This window comes from Trichomycterus rosablanca, chromosome 5 (genome assembly GCF_030014385.1).
Source record: "Trichomycterus rosablanca isolate fTriRos1 chromosome 5, fTriRos1.hap1, whole genome shotgun sequence".
NCBI classification, from domain to species: domain Eukaryota; kingdom Metazoa; phylum Chordata; class Actinopteri; order Siluriformes; family Trichomycteridae; genus Trichomycterus; species Trichomycterus rosablanca.
The window spans coordinates 41,799,193-41,813,821 of record NC_085992.1 but is presented as its reverse complement, the minus strand read 5'-3'; the positions used below and the strand labels follow the sequence as shown (position 1 = coordinate 41,813,821).

The 14,629-nt window shown below is 36.8% G+C and overlaps 1 protein-coding gene across 3 annotated transcripts; it reads right to left on the bottom strand.

The window, feature by feature from the left end:
* Window positions 1-3,314: 3,314 nt before the first annotated feature.
* Window positions 3,315-12,741, bottom strand: sar1ab (secretion associated, Ras related GTPase 1Ab). 3 transcript variants are annotated; one of them, XM_062995221.1, is made up of 8 exons: window positions 12,529-12,741; window positions 12,372-12,433; window positions 8,700-8,771; window positions 8,024-8,143; window positions 7,847-7,912; window positions 5,681-5,784; window positions 5,376-5,507; window positions 3,315-4,298 (listed from the first exon to the last, which is right to left on the bottom strand). In XM_062995221.1, exons 1-8 carry the CDS (start codon window positions 12,630-12,632, stop codon window positions 4,182-4,184), a joined length of 777 nt encoding a protein of 258 aa, XP_062851291.1. In that variant the 5' UTR covers window positions 12,633-12,741; the 3' UTR covers window positions 3,315-4,181. The 3 variants fall into 3 exon arrangements, with proteins under 3 accessions (XP_062851291.1, XP_062851295.1, XP_062851292.1); XM_062995225.1 differs by having other exon boundaries at window positions 12,533-12,581; XM_062995222.1 differs by lacking the exon at window positions 12,372-12,433 and having other exon boundaries at window positions 12,533-12,740.
* Window positions 12,742-14,629: the final 1,888 nt, after the last annotated feature.

Here is a 14,629-nt window from a genome sequence, read left to right as displayed (position 1 = left end):
GCTAACTGTATTTCGGTCCATCCGAAAAGTATTCCTAGCATTGAGACGCTTGCTGTACAATTTTGTGGTGTTCCCTGGGCATAAGTCTGTATAAACCATCAAAGAGGAATGCCACAGAATCACAGATTTGTCTTTATTAATAAAGATTACAAAAGGAAAGGATAAAACCACTGGAAAGCAATAGAAAAACCTTTACACCATTTAATCTTTCAGGATTTCCAAGGGTTAGTGGCTGCATGGATAGAACCCACATTCCCATTAAAGCACCAGCAGAAAATGAAAAGGATCATGTGAACAGAAAATAAAATAATAATAAAAAAATAAAAAATGCCATTTGTCTGTTTTATATGCTCCATCTGATGATCACACTTTGCAATTTGTTTCTCCAGATGGGCCTTGTATAGTTCCTTTACACCCAGCTTGAAAGGAAGAGACAAAAATAGCATGTCATGATCAAACATAGCTTTTTGTGTTTCAAATATTTACTTATTATTTATTATACTTTTACTCTTCTAAGCTGAGCTCTGGAGGTGGACGGTCCCTCATCTGATTGGGAATTGCCCATCACATTCTGTTAGAGGACAGTCACAAACATTATCATGGTAGACTAAATGAAATGCCTCGCTCTATATTCAACATATACTGTACCTCTTTAGGCCTCAGGTAAGACATCAGGTAAGATCTAAGGACAGGGAGATCACTTACAATTACAGGAGGCTCAAAACCACACCACCAATCACTGGAGAGATGGCATTATAAAGTGTTCAGACTGTACCAATGCAATCTTTAATATTCCACAGTTCATGCACTACAAACTAATGAATTACATGTAATGAACATGCCTTAAACATAGACAGTTGTGTCCTGGGGGGCTGTTGGCTCTGATGAGCCTCCTCCTGTGCTAAGGCAATGGTGGTGGTCCCTCTCCTGTTTAACGTGCTCCAGCCTTATTCCTATTAGCTACTAAGTACTTTGTATTATGCTTTTGTATTTTATTTTTATCTGCTGCCACTTAGATTGAGTAAATGAAAGAAAAATGTGTAAGATCGAGACAAATGTTACAACTGACTTATTAAACATTGTTGCCAGATCCTTCTGCTAAATGGTGATTTATGTTTCAAAGTTTTTTTTATTTTATTTTCTTGCCATTTGCGAATTTTACGGACATTTTCATGATCTTCATACGCAGACATTAATTTTCCAGCTCTGTTAGTGTAAAATATGACGCTTTACTCTTTCTTTCATTCAGCCACGGTGAATCCTTTTATCGCCACTCGATTGAGAATGCCTGTTTATAGGTGGACCGTGAACGCGCGTCTACAGGGTTCAATCTACTCTGAATCGATTAACCTAACTCTGATCGGCAAAATAAGTCAACTCGGAGTTCAGTTTAAAGTTTGTTAAACCCGCTTTCTGGAATAAACCCCCAGAACACGAAATTTAATTGTGGAAAACATTTATTAAGTGGCTAGTCACCTAAATACCCATGGTTAAATTCCATGTTGTGTTAAAGTTCTGTTTAATATTTGGTTAACACATGCACTGCGTTTACTTTGCAAATCTTAGTACACACTTTTTATTAAATTCGCGGAATTTAACAGATTAAATATCAGTTGTTTATTTTGATGTTTGATATTTGTTACATAAATCTTTTAACCATGACGTTTTCCATTGGGCTGGAAACTAGTATCGCGTCTGTTGATTGGAGATGAGCACTGACGTGCAGAACACGTGCAAAACATTTCTAGCAACATTTAAAAGTCTTTTAATAAAATCATGTTTATTCATTCGTCCTCAGTTTTTTTATATTAAACTCGGACGTGGCTCTGGATGGGAGTAAAACCAAACTTTTTTTATTTTTATTTATCTCGATCCAAAGTCTAGACTTGAGACTATTTATATGACATCAATAGATTTAGGTCTAGAGGGATGACTTAAATAAAGGTTTAAGAAAATTAAAATATCAGTTTCATGCCCCAGCTTTTCCTGAAAAAAAAAAAAAAAAAAGCTTTAAATACAACCCCAAATCAGAAAAAGTTGGGACAGTGTGGAAAATGCAAATAAAATAAAAATGCAGTGTTCCTTACATTTAGTTTGACTTTTCTTGGTGGCATCTAGGATGGACCATCACACAGTGGAAACGTGTATTGTGGTCAGATGAATCAGCATTCCAGGTCTTTTTTGGACAAAGAAAAAAGGACGTCATGTGCTCCGGACCAAAGACGAAAAGGACCATCCAGACTGTTATCAGCAACTTGTCCAAAAGCCAGGGTCTGTCATGGTATGGGGCTGTGTCAGTGCCCTTGGCAAAGGTAATTTACACTTATGTGATGGCAGCATTACTGCAGAAAAGTACATTGAGATCTTAGAGCAACATATGCTGCCTTCAAGGCGTCATCTTTTCCAGGGACGTCCATGCATTTTTTAACACATTACAAAGGCATGGCTGTGGAAGAAGAGGGTACGGGTACTGGACTGGCCTGCCTGCAATTCTGACCTGTCCCCAATAGAGAATGTGTGAAGAATTTTAAAACGAAAAACATAACGACGACCCCGTGCTGTTGCACAACTTAAGACGTGTTTGCAGGAAGAATGGGACAAAATAAAAGCTGAATACTAAATCACTTCGTCTCCTCGATGCCAAAACGTCTTTTAGGTGTGATGAAAAGGAATGGCAACATTACAAAGTGGTAAATGCTTTACAGTCCCAACTTTTTTTGGAATGTGTTGCAGGCCTGAAATGCAGGAATAGATGTTTATTAATAAATGAAATGAAGCTGAGCAGATAAAACATGAAATATCTCAGGATCATCCTGTCTGCAATAAAATAAAAGTCAAAGCAAATTTAAGAAACTCTGTGGTTTTTTTTTTTTACTATTTGCATTTTCCATGCTGTCCCAACTTTTTCTGATTTGGGGTTGTAATTAATCATGGTTTAATGTTTACAATGAATGTTAATACAAAATTATAACAATAATATAAATATGTTGTTTTGAAAGCCAAGTTTGTAATTATTCTAATTTTATTAATTCATTTAAACATTGTAAGTCTTAACCAACAACAAAGGCACTTAGTTTGCTTTAGTGTAACCAAGTTACAAATCAGGTCAATCAGGTGCATTTCTGAGTCATAATTATGCTGGTTCAGTTTATGAGGTTAGGTGGTATAGACAGTAGTATGAATTATAAAGACTATAAATGCCTTGTCATCTTAAAATGCCTTGAGTCCTGTGTTCTCAGTATGACACCCCCAGTCATGACTACTGAGGTTAATTAATTCAATTAATAGAGTTGCAAAAACACACATTAATTAAATACTTTTTACAATACTTTATTCAAAATTTTAACAATGTGCCATTGACCTCTTAGTCATCTGTAACCGTGTGTAAATCGACATGCGAATCCTGCCAGGACAAAGCACAGAAAGCATACAATAAAACCCCAAAATACATTGTGCCATTTAGACACATTTAGGCACATCATTTTAAAAGGACGATGGTAAGCAGCCAAAATATTTTCACAATATTTACAAATGCTGTACATGAAAAGTGCCTAGTCACCTAAGTGTTCTTCTACAATGTGTTGTTTTTATGTACTCTCATATCACAACTTAATATAAATAGTAGTTGATAGTCAAAAAGTACTTATTGCACAAATGATTGATGGAGTAAAACAGGTCAAGTGTTGTTTTTTTAAGTACAAAGTGCTGCAAATCCACAAGTCTTGCTAGCTGGAGTAAAGCACTAAAGAGTGAGTCTGTATTACTGCCATTCCAGATGTCATAAGGCACACAAGTGATATGCTAATAAAACACACTCTAGTGTTATTGTATCTGTAGCTTTCTTTACTTGAGATTTTGATGCACCATGGCACACCTACTCTGTTTTAAAAACATCTGTACAATATGCAAACTGCAACGGTTTGTAACAGATAATAAACTAGCAACGTCTAAATGCAATACTATCTCTAATAAAAGAATCCCACTCTGTTCAGATGTACCATAAATTTGCTCCAATTAGGAGAAATAATCATTTTTGGCACAAATTAAAAGCACCTAGCACCAGCATGGATGTTTTATTTAATGTCACCACAGTTCTTTACATCTGAGTAAAACATTTAATAAATATTTGAAGTAGGTCTGAAGGGTCGAGCTGTTTGGGTAACACTAATATTGTGACTGAATTAGTCAATGTAATTAGAAAGCCATCGGAAACCTTCCCCATATCCTTGTCTCTTTAATACGCTGCACATGAAAACCTCCATCGGCCTGGTGTTTAGCTCTTTCAATGCAACATTACCCTAAAGACAAACAAAACAACAATAATACAAAACAAGGTCAGTAAATGACAAGCCATTATTCATTTAAATTAATTCAATTGATTGATTAATTAGGCACTGCAACAACAAACACTGGAGTCACATTCCAATTCCAATACATAAATGTTCCAAAATTAGGTGATCTGGTGCAATACATCATGTAACCTATATTGGAAAATGTATGTGGACACCTGACCAAGTGTCTACCGTTTAAGATAAGATAAGATAATCCTTTATTTGTCCCACAGTGGGGAAATTCACAGTGTTGCAGCAGCGTTCCTTTCCAGAATCATGGGTATTCATATTGAGTAGCTCCACCAATTTGCAGCAATAACAGATTCTATTCATCCAAGAAACCTTTCCACAATCATTTGTGGTGTCTTTGAGAAAGCTTATGTTTGTTTGTTTATTAGGATTTTAACGTCATGTTTTACACATTCATGACATAAACGGTAGTTACTCATTACACAAGGTTCATCAGTTCACAAGGTTATATCGAACACAGTCTTGGACAATTTAGTGTTTCCAATTCACCTCACTTGCATGTCTTTGGACTGTGGGAGGAAACCGGAGCACCCGGAGGAAACCCATGCAGACACGGGATAACATGCAACTCCACAAAGAAAGGACCTGGACCGCCAGACCTGGGGATCGAACCCAGGACCTTCTTGCTGTGAGGTGACAGTGCTACCCATTTAGCCACCGTGCCACCCGAGGAAGCTTGACCCTATTATGAGCATTTGTGGGGTCAGGCACTATTCAACTCTAGTTCATTCCAAAGGTGTTTAATGGGATTGAGGTCAAGGCTTGCCAAAATGTACTTGTACATGTACAACTGTTGATGTGACTTATACATTTGTACTCAATAATTAGGAGTCCACATGTCCACACACATTTGCCTATATATTGTATTTATGGTATGTTGTTTTTTATAGTTGTAAATAAGAAAGCCTGTTAGCTACAGCTCCAAAGACAAAAACAATGAAATGCATTCAAGTTGAATGCTGATTCGTTTATCATGGCACAAGCTATACAATGTTTCATTTCTTGATTATGTACCTTTCCAGTAGTGTGACCTTGCAGACCAAAAAACTGTCTCAGTGCATCCTCACTGATTGCCTCTGGTCTATCAATCTTGTTTCCCAAAACAAGCATTGGCACATTGGAGATGGTCTCATCAGTTAACAGGGCCTATAATTTGTAAGATAAAAGAGTATTTTTAAATCATCATTTACATTATATAGTTTTTTTTTTTACACAAATTGTTCAGGTAAACTAAAAAATATTTCTATTTCTGATAATTTAATTTGAAAAAAAAATGAAATGGCATAATAATAATAAAAAAAAGAATAATAAAAGCTTACATCTAGTTCAATTTTAGCCTCATGTAGACGTTCACGGTCAGCAACATCTACGAGGTACACTATTCCATTTATGCACGGTAAGTAATTTCTCCAAACTCTTCTTGCTGTAGTTGAGAAACAAAATTCATTTGGAAATTTATGGTGATGTAAATCATGAGTAACAATGTACCTATAAACTTTGCTTTAACAGAAAGCCAGGCCGGAAGTCTAGATACCCATGGTCAAATTCCATGTTGTGTTAAAGTTCTGTGTAATATTTGGTTAACACATGCACTGCATACAGTGGGGTCAAAAAGTATTTAGTCAGCCACTGATTGTGCAGGTTCTCCTACTTAGAAAGATGAGAGAGGTCTGTAATTTTCATCATAGCTACACTTCAACTATGAGAGACAAAATGAGAAAAAAAATTCAGGAAATCACATTGTAGGATTTTTAAAGAATTTATTTGTAAATTATGGTGGAAAATAAGTATTTGGTCAATAACAAAAGTTCAACTCAATACTTTGTAACATAACCTTTGCTGGCAATGACAGAGGTCAAACGTTTCCTGTAAGTCTTCACCAGGTTTGCACACACTGTAGCTGGTATTTTGGCCCATTCCTCCATGCAGATCTCCTCTAGAGCAGTGATGTTTTGGGGCTGTCGCTGGGCAACACAGACTCCACAAATTTTCTATGGGGTTGAGGTCTGGAGACTGGCTAGGCCACTCCAGGACCTTGAAATGCTTTTTACGGAGCCACTCCTTCGTTGCCCGAGCGGTGTGTTTGGGATCATTGTCATGCTGGAAGATCCAGCCACGTTCCATCTTCAATGCTCTCACTGATGGAAGGAGGTTTTGGCTTAAAATGTCACGATACATGGCCCCGTTCATTCTTCCCTTAACACGGATCAGTCGTCCTGTCCCCTTTGCAGAAAAACAGCCCCAAAGCATGATGTTTCCACCCCCATGCTTCACAGTAGGTATGGTGTTCTTGGGTTCTTCTTCTTCCTCCAAACACGACGAGTTGAGTTTTTACCAAAAAGTTCCATTTTGGTTTCATCTGACCACATGATATTCTCCCAATCCTCTTCTGGATCATCCATATGCTCTCTGACAAACTTCAGACGGGCCTGGACATGTACTGGCTTAAGCAGGGGGACACGCCTGGCACTGCAGGATTTGAGTCCCTCTCGGCGTAGTGTGTTACTGATGGTAGCCTTTGTTACTTTGGTCCCAGCTCTCTGCAGGTCATTCATCAGGTCCCTCTGTGTAGTTCTGGGATTTTTGCTCACCGTTCTCATGATCATTTTGACCCCACGGGATGAGATCTTGACCCCAAGGAAGATTATCAATGGTCTTGTATGTCTTCCATTTTCTTACAATTGCTCCCACAGTTGATTTATTCACACCAACCTGCTTGCCTATTGTAGATTCACTCTTCCCAGCCTGGTGCAGGTCTACAATTTTCTTCCTGGTGTCCTTCGACAGCTCATTGGTCTTGGCCATGGTTGAGTTTGGAGTCTGACTGTTTGAGGCTGTGGACAGGTGTCTTTTATACAGATAACGAGGTCAAACAGGTGCCATTAATACAGGTAACGAGTGGAGGACAGAAGAGCTTCTTAAAGAAGAAGTTACAGGTCTGTGAGAGCCAGAAATCTTGCTTGTTTGTTATTGACCAAATACTTATTTTCCACCATAATTTACAGATAAATTCTTTAAAAATCCTACAATGTGATTTCCTGGATTTTTTTTTCACATTTTGTCTCTCATAGTTGAAGTGTACCTATGATGAAAATTACAGACCTCTCTCATCTTTCTAAGTAGGAGAACCTGCACAATCAGTGGCTGACTAAATACTTTTTGGCCCCACTGTACTTTGCAAATGTTAGTACGCAATTATAATTTGTTTGCAGAATTTAACAGATAGATAAAATAATGCAAAGACAAAATAATACATGTGCCATAATGAATTCATTATTACTTATCAACTTACTAACACATTAACACACTACCACATTTTATGCTAGATTTTCTTGAATATGTCTAATAAAGCACAACAATTAACATTAATTGCATTAAAAGGGTTTGTTCTCTGTATAATGTTATTTCTTATTTAAAAAAAAAAAAAAAAACATGACCACCACCAACCATGTGCATAAAACTATTTAATAATAGACTATATTCACCTTGTGTATGTCCACCCAGATCAAAGGTGGTGAAAGTCATTCCAGCAATGGTCAGTTCCTCAGAAGCTGTTAAAAATGCCAAAACAAACACAGATGTATGACCTGCTGAGGTAAACTGTTTTATTGCTCAACATATTGGACTGCATCTGTCTGGCATGGTTAGGAAGAACTACGTACTTGGATGAAGCGTTGGCACATGTTGCACAAGTCGATCGTCCTTGAGCATGTGCAACAATGTTGTTTTTCCTGCATTGTCTAATCCAAGAAATATTAGCTTTCCACTCTTTCTATACAGTCCTGAATAGAGAAAGAATAATTCAGATAAGTTATTTACAGTAAGAGGAAATAAACTGAATTACTGCTGCATTTTGTCTTCCAAAATTCTCCAGTAGTAAAATTATACATAATCCACACAACAGTTTAAGGTGCAGGAATACTAACTATAAAATATCAGAATAGTAACAACTCTACTGATAGTGTAGATTTCACATACTATTAACTGAAGAAGTGTGCAGGTAATAGGTTTGACATTTAGATTTATTTCAAGCTTTTCTCAAGCTCCTGTCACTCTGGACAAGAGAGTCTGTCAAATAGCAAAAATGTAAATGTATTTCAACAGAAAGAAAACAATGATGCAAATTACCACACATGACTGGAATCCTTGTACCTCTCTGTATGATGTGTAAACTAAAGTAGATTATCAGCAGGTTGCTAGATTATATATTATAAAAGAAGAACATGCCAGCATTTTCTTTTTGCGTGTTGTGGTATTTTTATGGTAAAGATACTTCTAATAAACTTAAACTAGTATGTTGAGAGTTACATTTTACTCACTAAAGACATTTTAACTTACCTAATAACTGTAATACACTGCTAAATCCCCTGTAGATCCAATTAAATATGAAAGACATTCTGTCACTGTTCCCTGAAGAAATAAACAGAACATAATGACAAAAAAATTACATCATAACACAACTAAATGTTAATACCAAAAAGATATGTTAAAAAAGACACAATTTATATAAGAGATACATAAGAATACAAATATATTCTTGGTATCCGACCAATGTCGACCAGGACCAAAGTTTGAAAGACTACTTTTTTGTGCCATAAAAGTCAGGCTTCACTTGCCCATTAATGAGCCTGCTTTGAATGCTTTAAGTCAATTAGAGCTCACTGAAAAGATTTTGCCATTGTAATCAAGAAAATCCGCAGTTAAAGTGTTTTATAAATTTGGAGCTAATAGTTGACAAGAAAGGCAAGTACTTGGATAATCTTAAAAAGGCTTAAGAGGCTTATTTTTTTCTTCTCCAGACATACTTCCGACCATTGTGTTTAAGTAATAAACCAATTTTTTTCATTTCACCTTAAAATTTCGTTTTCTTTGTCTATGTTTATTTACAACGGCACAGCAGCCTTTTAGTCCATGGCCTTTTGTGGTTCTTGGATTACATCTACCTATTTGGACACATTTTAAAAAAATTGAAAATGACAAACCATGCCATGCCAGCTGCTACAGGTCAGAGACAGGGTTTTTGTTTTAAACAAAAAACTATTAAGTACACACATTGGCTGTGTACAAAATCACATACTTCAACAGTGTGTACCAAGTGCGCACTGATAGGCCGGTAAAGCAGTAAGCTCTATCAGTACGCAAGTGTGCAGTATGTACGCAACTTTGGACGTACTACATCCGCCAGCTTACCAACGTCACGTGATGCATGATGTCACATCGCCACAATTATAACAATTTTAAAATCAGACAAAAGTAATTCTGTATTTTCCACAAAGCTACTCATAATGTTATTCAGGGTTGTACTTAATCATAACATTAAAATTTTTTGTCTTACTCCGACTTTCCACCGTTTTTCTTTTTCGCTTTGAACGCCTTTGCAGCTCCAGTTGAATTATGGGATAGATTATCGGACCGCAGTGTCATGTGTTTGCATATTCAAAAATGGCTGCCCATGAGGTAGGTCATCAGGGTACTTTTCGCATACTGTTTATTGAATACTGCGTATTCAGACACATTACCCGCTACTGCTTTTGCGTACTGTTCAGTATGGAAGAATGCGATTTTGGACGCAGCCCATAAGTCAAGGACTCTATCCACTACACCCACCAGTTAGGATTTGTAGTTAAAAGTCTTATCTAGGTTTAAAATAAAAACCCTTTCTAAACATTATTAAAAAATTTGTTACGTACACAAAACTTAGAGGTAAATGATCAATGACAACACAGGCTAATCTGAGTTTAACTGGTCCATTCTTATCTAATTCATTTCTTAAAATGGACAGGTGGAGATCATGATCATTTTCCTATCAGAGAGCAGTGTACTGGCTGTGGACAGCAGTTAAAAATTCTGACCTAGTACTCTAAAAGTTGATGGTTTAAGCCCTAACACTGCTAAAGTGCTACTAAAGAGCCTGAGCAAGACCTCTAACCATCAATTGTTTGCACTGTACAGTAGACCCTTGAGTTACAAACGGTTTACCATACGAACATTTTGGGTTACGAACGATCTTTTTCAACTTAACGTATGAACAAATTTCGGATTATGAACCGAAATTCGCGAAACACGTGACGTCACGAACAAGTTGACTCCAACCGTCTCTCTCTCTCTATATATATATATACAGTGAGCAAACATTTGGACAGCGGACGGTGTTTTTCCGGTGTTTTCTTTGTATTTTGTAAAATTTTATATTAAAATGTCCCCAGAGAAGGTGCAGAGAAAGTGCAGTGGTGAGAAAATGACTATTTGTTGTGTTGTATAATTACTCCTGCCAGTAGCTGTCACTGTGTATCAGACAGAGGGGACAGTGAGTGAGAGAGAAGAAGGAATTCGGCTCAGTAAACTATTCTTTCTTTTGTGCAATTACACCTACAAAATACAACACTACTGAAATAAAGAAGGAAATAATAGAGAAATATGAGAGTTATTGTTGTTTCTAGTAGATACATTTTATATAAAAAAAATATTATAAATTTATTATGGTGTATGGTACAGCACACGTACTGTACTGAAATGTAACGTGTTTTTTTAATGTACAGTACAGTACTACTGCTGTGTGTTGTTGTTTATTATTGTTTATTACAGTAATGTCTATTCTATAATTTAAGATTTAAGGAAAAATATACTTATATACTTATTTATAACAAAAAAGACCTTTTAAGACATTAGAAAGGTTAGGTGGGGTGGGGGGGGTGTGGGAGGTCTGGCACGAATTAATTCTATTTACATTATATGGGAAAAATTGGTTTAACTAACAAACATTTTGACTTAAGAACAGCCCTTTGGAACCAATTAAATTTGTAAGTCAAGGGTCTACAGTATTTGGTCACAGCTGTAAGTCTCTTTGAATAAACATGTCTGCTAAACGCCATAAATGCGTCCACAAAGAGCCAAACAACACTTTCTATAGGGCTTTTAAACAATACAGAAAGAGGCAAACTAAATACAGTATTTTAAAAAGATTATGATGTAAAGTTGTCGTAAAATGTGTCACGTTTGTAGTTTGTTTGTTTGTTTATTAGGGTTTTACCGTCATGTTTTACACTGGTACATTCTTGACATAAACGGTAGTTACTCATTACACAAGATTCATCAGTTCACAAGTTTATATCAAACACGGTCGTGAACAATTTTAGTGTCTCCAATTCACCTCACTTGCAGGACTGTGGGAGGAAACCGGAGCACCCGGAGGAAACCCATACAGACACGGGGAGAACATGCAAACTCCACACAGAAAGGACCCGGACCGCTCCGCCTGGGGATCGAACCCAGGACCTTCTTGCTGTGAGGCGAAAGTGCTACCCACTTAGTTACCGTGCCGCCCCACGTTTATAGTAAAAGGGGTAAAAGTACAATTTTGGGTGAAACGTGACCCTCTTGGCGTTCCATACCAGTCCAGTCTATCAGAAGCGCAACATTGCAGCACTATTTTTATGGAGAGTTTGACTGTTACCTGACACCCCGCATCCATAACCATCCACACGCCTCTGTCAGTCAAATTACTGCCTCCTTTATTCATTTTAGACTTTATCAAAATAAAATCCCGATAAATAACATGAATGCGTTTGTTGAGTATTACTAATTTAAAGGTTATATAAACAATGGCTCTAATAGTTCGATGTCTAATAAAAAACGGTTGAGTCACTGAACAAGTTGTAACATTTGAAGTGCACTGATAAATATTATAATAGTTATTAATAATTTATTCAGTTGAAGTTACTGTATTTCACCAAATGCCTTCTTAAAGTGAGTTTATAAAGCAAGAGAAAATGAGTCGACATGACAGCGAGCAGTCGACACTAATTCAAATGTGAACAAAACAACCTGCATTTGTAACTTGTTTACATAGTAAATATACACGACAGCATCCAATTCATAAACAGTCGTTATATTATTATTATATTAGAATTTGTAAGTTGACCAGGCTGTTACATAAGCACCGTTTAAGGCCGGACAGTTTTATACAGCTCACAATGGTAAACACATGCGCATTTCTTTGTATAAACCCACCTCTGATCCGCTCTTCTGTCACCCAGTCAGATCTCCTTTTACTCACAGGTACTACCCACTTACTGTAATTAATACATTCACCAGATTATTACATGAAAGATTACTGTGATCTACCGAGGACAATTCCTAACTGAACGCATTAAGTAAACAAACCTACTGACATTTGCAGTCCGCTATCAGAGAATGTAAGCAGCGCCCTCCTGTGCTGGAAACTGGAATCACATGGTATGTGCGGCACGCCTCAAGGCTCCAGCGTTTCATATATCAAGTCGAGTTATATGTGCCTTAAAATCCAGTTTAATTCAGACATGTTGCATCTGAAAATCAAATTACTGGACAGCAAAACTGTCCGACCATATTGGTGGTGATAAACCAATATGCGAATTTAGCGTCGAATTTAGACAGTTGTAAACGAATACAGAGCAAGAGATTGAGGGTTATGAGCTTTACTCAGGGGTATAACCATGGCAACCTGGTGGTGGTGGGTGGGAGGCTTGAACCAGCAACCTTTTGATCACTAGTACAGTACCTCAACCAATAAGATACCACTGCCTTACCCAAGCTGGTCTGTCACACACCTAAAATATTAAAATGTTTATACCATTTTGTTAAAAACCATAAAATATGTTTCAACTAGTGCAGTTTTATTAGTGAGATATTTTTTAACCCTAATAAGCACTTAATTTTGGTCAGGGTAAAAGTCAGTTAGAGGCCTATCCAAAGACCACTGGGCGAAAGGAAAGAAACTCCCTAATTTGTTCTAACTTACTTACAATTAAAGGTAATTAAGGGGTAGCATAATCAATTAACAATGTTTAATGTACATATACAAATACACATATACAGTGGTGTTCAAAAAAATAGCAGTGACTTTAAAAAAGTGAATAAAGCACAGAATCATTATAATAACTTTTATTTCCATAAATGCAAATGCACTGAAAATACTACACTTTCAATTCTAAATCAAAACATTAACAACATTTGGCCAGTTTGTGTTCATCCTTTACAGAAAGTTAAGAAAAATGAATATTAGGCTGTTCAAAAAAATAGCAGTGCCAGCAAAATTACATCATAACACAACTAAATGTTAATACCAAAAAGATATGTTAAAAAAGACACAATTTATATAAGAGATACATAAGAATACAAATATATTCTTGGTATCCGACCAGTTCATCCTTTACAGAAAGTTAAGAAAAATGAATATTAGGCTGTTCAAAAAAATAGCAGTGCCAGCATTTTTCTTTAAAAACTCAAAAAATGTATGTATAAACTGAAAATGTTTGAGGTTTCACTTTACTTTAAATTAATGAACTAATATTTAGTGGCATAACAATTGTTTCCGAGATCCGTGTTGCATGGAGTCGACCAACTTCTGGCACCTCTGAACAGGTATTCCAGTCCAGGATGATTAGACTACATTCCACAGTTCTTCTGCAATTTTGGGTTTTGCCTCAAAAAAATGCGTTTCAGATGTCAGCCTTCAAGTTCTCTCTGGGATTGGGCTGGTCACTCTATTACCTCAATCTTGTTTGTCTGTAACCAAGATGTTTTGGGTCATTGTCATGTTGAAACACCCGTTTTAAGGACATTTCTTCTTCAACATAGGGCAACATGATCTCAAGTATTCTGATATATTTAAACTGATCCATGATCCCTCGTATGCCATAAATAGGCGTAACACCATGGTATGAAAAACATCCCCATATCATAATTTTGTACCACCATGCTTTACTGTCTTCACAGTGCACTTTGGCTTGAATTCAGTGCTTAGGGGTCGTCTGACATACTGTCTACGGCCACTAGACCCAAAAAGAACAATTTTGCTTTCACCAGTCCACAAAATGTTGAGCCATTTCTCTTTGGACCAGTCAATGTGTTTCTTAGCAAATTTTACTTAACAACGGGACTTTCTTGCTGGTACATTGGCTTCCCTTAATCATCTTCTGTACTCACTGGTAACTTCAGATGTTCCTTGATCTTTCTGGAGGTGATCATTGGCTGAACCTTTGCCATTTTGGCCATTCGAACAGTAGTTCCACGCTTCCTTCCACGCTTATCAGGTTAATGATGTTGGACTGCTATTTTTTTGAACACCACTGTATAACTGTGGCAACCTGGTGGTGGTGGGTGGGAGGCTTGAACCAGCAACCTTTTGATCACTAGTACAGCACCTCAACCAATAAGATACCACTGCCTTACCCAAGCTGATCGGTCTGTCATACACCTAAAATGTTTACACAGTTTTGTTGAAAACC